The sequence below is a fragment of the Mustela lutreola genome, chromosome 16 (assembly GCF_030435805.1).
Source record: "Mustela lutreola isolate mMusLut2 chromosome 16, mMusLut2.pri, whole genome shotgun sequence".
NCBI classification, from domain to species: domain Eukaryota; kingdom Metazoa; phylum Chordata; class Mammalia; order Carnivora; family Mustelidae; genus Mustela; species Mustela lutreola.
In genome coordinates, this window is record NC_081305.1 from 17,763,347 (window position 1) to 17,770,796 (window position 7,450).

General features: G+C 57.6%; 2 protein-coding genes across 2 annotated transcripts; both read left to right on the top strand.

The window, feature by feature from the left end:
• The first annotated feature begins 729 nt into the window (after nt 1–729).
• On the top strand, nt 730–3,299 carry PSMB10 (proteasome 20S subunit beta 10). The gene is made up of 8 exons (XM_059153285.1): nt 730–921; nt 1,128–1,215; nt 1,304–1,401; nt 1,507–1,647; nt 1,928–2,043; nt 2,154–2,212; nt 2,851–3,002; nt 3,129–3,299. Exons 1-8 carry the CDS (start codon nt 866–868, stop codon nt 3,238–3,240), a joined length of 822 nt encoding a protein of 273 aa, XP_059009268.1. The 5' UTR covers nt 730–865; the 3' UTR covers nt 3,241–3,299.
• A 137-nt stretch (nt 3,300–3,436) lies between these two features.
• Nucleotides 3,437–7,228, top strand: CTRL (chymotrypsin like). Its single transcript, XM_059153286.1, has 7 exons — nt 3,437–5,265; nt 5,896–5,999; nt 6,091–6,170; nt 6,288–6,369; nt 6,522–6,702; nt 6,792–6,925; nt 7,013–7,228. Exons 1-7 carry the CDS (start codon nt 5,202–5,204, stop codon nt 7,172–7,174), a joined length of 807 nt encoding a protein of 268 aa, XP_059009269.1. The 5' UTR covers nt 3,437–5,201; the 3' UTR covers nt 7,175–7,228.
• Nucleotides 7,229–7,450: the final 222 nt, after the last annotated feature.

Sequence of the window (7,450 nt, forward strand, 5' to 3'; positions counted from 1 at the left end):
GTTAACCAGGGGAAAATTGTAACCAGATTTGCAATCTAGGAAGAGTCCCTTCTCTGCAAGGTAAAGGGTAGCCTGGGGTGGGGGCTCAGGGGCAGGAAGCTTGGGGAAGCCAGAGAGGGCCGTGCAGTGTCCAGGAGAGAGAGGATGCTAGCTGAGACTAAAGCGGTAGTTAGGAGAAAAATGTGGACAGATGAAGGGTCATTTGGGAAGTCAAATAAGGCTTGTCCATGGGCAGAGCCCAGCATGCCTCCAGGCCACTAGATGGACGGCCCCACAGGACCCCTCTAGTGAGAGGGAAGACAGCACCTGAGAGAGGGAAGCTGGAAGAATCAGTGTCAACATGGTGGAGGACTGAGCTTTGGTGTTTCAGGTTCCAGGTTTCAGGAAGGAGGCAAAGGCAACAAAAGAGCTGAGAGAAAGAGGATGCCAAAGGACAAAAGGCGGCCACGCTTGGTGCTGCTGGGAGGCCAGTAAGAGAAACCTGGCCAGTGTGACACCCTTAGTGCTGAAGGACTTGAGGTTAGAGTTGGGATATGGGCAGGCAAAGCTAGGGGCTCAGGGTGGAAGGGTGAGGAGCTGCTGAACAAGGGCCAGAGGCATTTGTCCCTCCCTTCAGAGGACTAGGAAGCAGGCTGGAAAACCAGGCAAGGACCTCTCCCCTTTGCCAAGCTGCCCAGGAGCAGTGGTGAAGGTGAAAGTGAAAGAGAAGATGAGGAAGGCACCAGCCAGGCTCTGAGGAAAAGGTGAAAGCGAAAGCGAGAAGGTCAGACCGGCCAGGAGGGTGCCTGACGGAGGACCTGGCTTTGGCCTTTTGCGCTCGTCGCCCATAGCCCTCCAACCCGCAGACCACCCTGCCCACCTAGAGATGCTGAAGCCAGAGTTAGAGCCCCGAAGGGGCTTCTCCTTCGAGAACTGCCAGAGGTGATGGGGGTGGTGGCTGGGGCAAGAGGAGGGACTTCTGGGAGTGGAAGCCCTAAGGCCTTTATTCGGGTGGGGATGGAGAGGTGGCAGAGTGTGTTGGGCCAATTGGGTTCCCAGGCTCCCACCCCTAGAGATAAGGGAGTCTAGGACAGAGTTGGAGGATGTGAAGAGGCACCTCAACCTGGGCCACTCCACTCCGTTTCCAGAAATGCATCCTTAGAACGAATCCTCCCGGGCCTCCGGATCCCTCATCCACACAAGACCGGAACCACCATCGCGGGCCTTGTGTTCCAAGTGAGCGGGGGCGTGGGACTGGGGGGATCAGAAGGGTCTCCTGGGGGATCGGACAGGCACTGAGCCAGCAGACCCTCTCCCTCCCCAGGACGGGGTCATTCTGGGCGCGGACACGCGGGCCACTAGCGATTCGGTTGTGATGGACAAGAACTGCGAGAAGATCCACTTCATCGCCCCCAAAATCTAGTGAGAAATCCCCAACCCATTCCCCCAAAGAACCGCCCCCTCGTTCCCATCCCGGGTCCCCACAGGTCCTAGCCCCACCCACACCGATCCTCCCTTCCTTCTCAGCTGCTGTGGGGCTGGAGTAGCCGCGGACGCCGAAATGACGACGCGGCTGGCGGCGTCCAACATGGAGCTACACGCCCTGTCCACGGGCCGCGAGCCTCGCGTGGCCACAGTCACGCGCGTTCTGCGCCAGACGCTCTTCCGGTGCTGGGGGCGGGGGGTGCTAAGATGATGACCCTGAGGAGTGACCGTGGTAGGAAGGGTGGGACGGAGAGGAGGTGGGACAGGACGAAGGGCGGGGTTGCGAGAGTCCCGGAGACCGGAAAAGGCTGACCTAAGAGGAGCCCGGCAACCGGAAGGAGCTATGTTAGGACCCGGGCGCCAGAGCGCAGGAACGGGCGGGGCTCGGGTCCCGGGCGGTGTCACGGAGGGGCGGGACCAGGAGCCCGGTGCTTGGAGCTGACCACGCCCACCCCTTGAAAAGGTACCGGGGCCACGTGGGCGCGTCGCTGATAGTGGGCGGAGTAGACTTCACCGGACCGCAGCTCTACAGCGTGCACCCCCACGGCTCTTACAGCCGTCTGCCCTTCGCAGCCCTGGGTGAGCTCTTCCTCCCCCTCCCCACGAATCCCAGCCGGGCGACCCTGGCCTCCTGTTCATCCGGCGACGCGATGGCCAGGACTGACCTCCGATGCCCCTCCTACTTGCAGGTTCCGGCCAGGATGCTGCTCTGGCGGTACTGGAGGATCGGTTCCAGGCGAACATGAAGGTGAGCAACACCTGTCCCCCACTACGCGTTCACTGATGGGAAGGGCACGTGGGAGCTAAGGTAACACAGAGGTATCCTGGCCTGGTCTAGAGGTCAGGGAAGGCTTCTTAGAGGAGGTGACGACTGAGTGGAGACTGAGGGGACAGTGGAGTCAGAGTGAAGTGCTATTCCAACAGTGCCAAAGTTTGGACCACTTGGAGAAGTCAAAGCTCAGGACCCTTTGAAGCTGAGGGAGAAAGGAACGGCAAGTGGGGTCTGGAGTCTGGATTTTGTTTGGGTTGGGATGAAAGTGGATGCCCTGTGTTGCTTCAGAGGTGTCTAAGGCCCAGAATGGAAAAAGCAATGAGCTGATAGACTGGGGACCAAGACCACATTGGTTGGGTAGACAGCACTGGAAGCAGAACCACAAGTGTGTAAGTGACTCAGAGAAGTTTGTGAAGTGGTGCACTGGGAACACGGCATCTCTGGAAAGGGAAGCAGAGACCAGGGCAAGGGAGCTTGGGGTGGATGGGAACATAGCGAAACAGAGAAGTCTGGATATGAGCAAATGCTAAATACTCTGGCTTCGAGATGAACAAAACCTCTTGGCTGTAGCCTGAAAGAGTCCATCAGGCCTCACGCACACATTATCATCACAGCTGGAGGCCGCCCAGGAGCTGCTAGTGGAAGCCATCACTGCAGGGATCCTGGGTGACCTGGGCTCTGGAGGCAGTGTGGATGCATGTGTGATAATGAAGACCGGCGCCAAGCTTCTGAGAACATTAAGCTCACCCACAAAGCCCATAGAAAGGTGGGAGCATGGGAGATGGGGGACCACTAGGGAGGAGGGGCAGTAACAGGGGAGATAGGGGGCTGCAAGAAGAGGACAGGCCACATGATGGGCCCAAGTTGAGAGCCCATCCCTTCCCTCTTGCAGGCCCAGCCAGTACCGCTTTGCCCCTGGGACCACAGCTGTCCTGTCCAGGACAGTGAAGCCACTGACCCTGGAACTGCTTGAGGAAACCGTGCAGGCCATGGAGGTAGAATGAAGTAGGATGATGCTTAGGGCTTGGAACGAAGAGAAATAAACCCAGGAAATACAAAAACACCTGAACAAATGGCTGTGTTGTTCCTGGGTGGAGGGGGGACAAGCAGCCATCTAGACACTGTGGCTCATGTACACCTGCAGGGGCCACTCCCTACATCGTTCCAGGGCCTGGCCTTACAGGTGTCCTTTACCCATCGCCATAGGCATCTATTCCTCCAGAACTCCAGCCCTGGCAAGCACTGCAGCTCAAGATGGAAGGCCCCTTCCTGACTCTCCAAACTATACAGTTCCCCCTACCACTCCGGTGCCTTGCTCTTGTCCTCTAGTCTACTGAGGACTGTTGTAAAACCCAGAAGGCCCCCCACACTGCCCCCTTTCCGTGGCTCATCAGTGTCCCACAGCAAAGCCCACACCTCTCAGTCAAGGAGACTGCATGGACTCCACTGAGTTAGCCCTTACAGCTGATAGAGGAGCTGCTCCCTGACTCCTAGGGCAAGTTCTTACAGAACACTCCTCACTCCTGCAACACCTTTACCTGTGCAACCGCTCCCATGACCAGGCCCACCCTAAGGGCTTCTATTTGGACGTGCTGATCTGTGAAAGGGACAGCGGGGAGTGGGGGTCTCCCGAGTTTGCTAGGCTGATGGATCATAGGGCTTATGCAGAGAGAGATGACATGACACATGTATCCAGCAGACCTTTGCTGAGTGCCCCCTGAGGGCCAGCCCAAAGGCTATGTGCTGGCAGGAGATCGTGCCCTCAGAGAGAACAGTTGACTCCACTGGAGCTTCGGAACTGTTAGTCTACCAACCCCTGGGGAGGGTCTGCTCTGAACTGGACATCCCTGGACCCCTGACTGTCTTCCCCCCTCCCCAATATTTTATTATGAAGATTTTTAAACATAGCAGCTGAATTGCACTGAACACCTCTATACCCACAATCAACTTTACAGTTATTATTGTTATATTTGCTTGATCACACTTCCATCCCTCCATTCCTCTGTTCAACCATTAGCGTGTCTTTTTTTTTTTTTTTTTTTTTTGCGCATCTTATTTTTTTGATGAGAGTCAAAAAAATGACACTACTTAGAGTCAGTTGGTGCCCCACACCTCTAGGAGCCCAGCCAACTTACCTATTGCAGCTTTGCACACGGGGCTGTCTTCTCTTCCTTAGTGCAGGCTCAGCCTAGAACTCTACAACAGCTGGGCTGTGGACACCAAGAACTTGCCCACAGGAACCCCAAGGCCTGGAAGCTGTCACCCTGGGACCCATAACCCCCATCCAGGGTCAGCCAGTCACCAAGTGCTCACACCTTACCCTCCTGTGTGCCAGGCCCCTACCAGGTGTCGTCTCCTCAATAGGAGTGTGGGCTTTGGAGCCAGGTGAAGGTTTGGGTCCAAACGTACTATGTGCTGATGGAAGAGTCACCATCTCTTTGGACAAACTGACTCCTGTTCCAAGTTGGTGAGAAATCACTGAGATGCTATGAGATTTGTGACCTGCCAGAACCCCTGTCCTGGCCGCATGGCCCTGGCCCTCCACAGCACAGCTGGCACAGCTGGACATTCCCTCCACCCATCAGGAACACCCCTGGGTGCTGAGCAGGCTTCTCTGAGTCTGGTGCCCTGACAGCCCTAAGAAACTTCGCTGATCCCAGCCACCATGTAGTCCACACAGACCTAACTTAACCACAAGTCCTTGCTATTTAACACTCAATGCTTGGGATGTTAGGTGGTTCAGGGAACCAATTAGAGACCAGGCTTTGGGGGGTGGACATGAGAGCCTCACACCTGGTCTCTGTCTGATAAAGTCCAGGCCTGAATCCAAGACCTTGACCTAGAGACCCTCCTCCTGACCAGAACATGGGAGGGGGCTGAGCCCACACACCTGGCTTGGCCTCAGGCCTGGGACTTTTGCCCAAGGACGAGGAGAACCATAAAAGTAGGCCCAGCTCTCAACCTCATGCCTGCCACAATGCTGCTGCTCAGTCTGACCCTTAGCCTGGTCTTCCTCGGCTCCTCCTGGGGTGAGTGAGCCTGGAATAGCCCTGATGACCAACCCTAAAGCAACCAAGCTTCCAAAACCAGCCCCAGGCTTCCTGCCCAGGGGCTTGGGGAAGGGGCTGGGCTGGCTGGAAGGGATTAGGTGGACAGAGTGGGTAAAGGAAAAAGGAAGTGCCAGGGTTGGGGTGGTGGGGGCAAGAGGTGGCCAGGGGCTGGTTTCACAAATGGGACAAGATTAGGCCAGAGCTAGGAGCCAGGGAGGGTTTAGGAGGCTGAGAAGTGAAGGTTGGACATGTAGTTTAGGGAGAAGCCTCTGGCTGTTGAGTCCTGGAGCAGGTGGCAAAGCCAGGGAGGAGACTATCCCAGGGGTCAGGGAGAAAAATGCCCTGAGTTGGAGGGTGAGAGTGAATCTGGGGAGCAATGGGAAGTAAGGGTGGAGAGAGGTTAGAGGACGGATAGAATCTGGAGGTGAATTAGAGGTAAGGACATAGGTAACCAAGATACCTAGAGGTGCTTAGGGTGAGAAGGAGTAATGAGCCCACTCAATTTGGACCTCTGAGGGCCAGAGCCTGGGGGCACCCAGGAGGAGGTGGGGAGAGCTGGGTGGGGGTGTGGGGGTGTGGGAAGCAGGTCCTCACCAGCCCAATGGCCAGGCTGCGGAGTTCCTGCCATCAAGCCACTACTGAGCTCCAGCCAGAGGATTGTCAACGGGGAGAACGCAGTGCCAGGCTCCTGGCCCTGGCAGGTGTCCCTGCAGGTACATGGACCCCGGGGGTGGGGCAGGGTACCAGGTTCTTCATGCCTAGATGCAGCCTGAGCCCACCCCCACTTCTGACCCCTGACCCCAGGACAGAAGTGGCTTCCACTTCTGCGGAGGTTCCCTCATCAGCCAGTCCTGGGTGGTCACTGCTGCCCACTGCAATGTCAGGTGAATACTCCCACTTTACCTGCCCCGGAGCCCACCTCTCCCCACCTCCTTCGCCTGCATGCCCCTCTCTTGTCACTCTGCCCTCCCTGCGGCTGCCCAACCCCCTTCTCACTGCAGCCCTGGCCGCCACGTTGTTGTCCTGGGTGAGTACGACCGATCATCCGGTGCGGAGCCTTTGCAGGTTCTGTCCATCTCAAAGGTGAGTATCTAGACTAAAGACATGGAAATAGTGACTGGGGCAGATGGGGGGCTCTGGGGATGAGGAATTCAGGGCAGGCCCTAGGCTAGCCTCCTCAGCAACCATCAACCATGGGGGGCCTATGCCCATGACCATCCTCCCTGGCTCCACAGGCCATCACACACCCTTCCTGGAACCCCAACACCCTCAACAATGACCTGACTCTACTGAAGCTCGCCGCCCCAGCCCAGTACACAAAACGCATCTCACCAGTCTGCGTGGCCTCCTCCAATGAGGCACTGCCTGCGGGCCTCAAGTGTGCCACCACTGGCTGGGGACGTCTCAGCGGCGTGGGTAGGAAGGAACTTGGGCCAAAGATCTGGGTGACAGGGCCAGGGTGGGAAGCAGTCATCCAGGGCCTCACCATCCCCTCTGGCCCCCAGGCAATACAACTCCAGCACGCCTGCAGCAGGTGGCCCTGCCCCTGGTCACCGTGAATCAATGCCGGCAGTACTGGGGCTCACGCATCACTGACTCCATGATCTGTGCGGGCGGCGCAGGGGCCTCCTCGTGCCAGGTGAGCATCAGCACCCTGGCCCGCCCTCTGCACTGCCCTGGGGCACCCCCTGACCCCTATGCTGACTGCTCTCCCCTCCCTCCTCAGGGAGACTCCGGAGGCCCTCTGGTCTGCCAGAAGGGGAACACATGGGTGCTTATTGGCGTCGTCTCCTGGGGCACCAGCAACTGCAATGTGCGCCAGCCTGCCATATACACTCGGGTTAGTAAGTTCAGCAACTGGATCAACCAGGTCGTAGCCTCCAACTGAGCCGGCCACAGGTCCTCTCCCCATCTCAATCCAATAAAGACCCCGTGCTCTGTCCTCTTGTGCCTTCCTGTCCTTTCAAGGGAAAGGAGGGCTTTTGGGAGTCCCTCTTCCCACTTGGGACTTAGACTTCTGGCATGGCAGGTGTTGACTCAGATCTTCCTAGCATAGCCATGCCCAGGCCACGCGTCCCCCCCCCCCCATCTTTCCTCCTCCTAGGAAACCCCTGGTCCACAGCAAGGAGCCTGGACTGTCAGAATGGGTGGGCGGCCTTCCCTG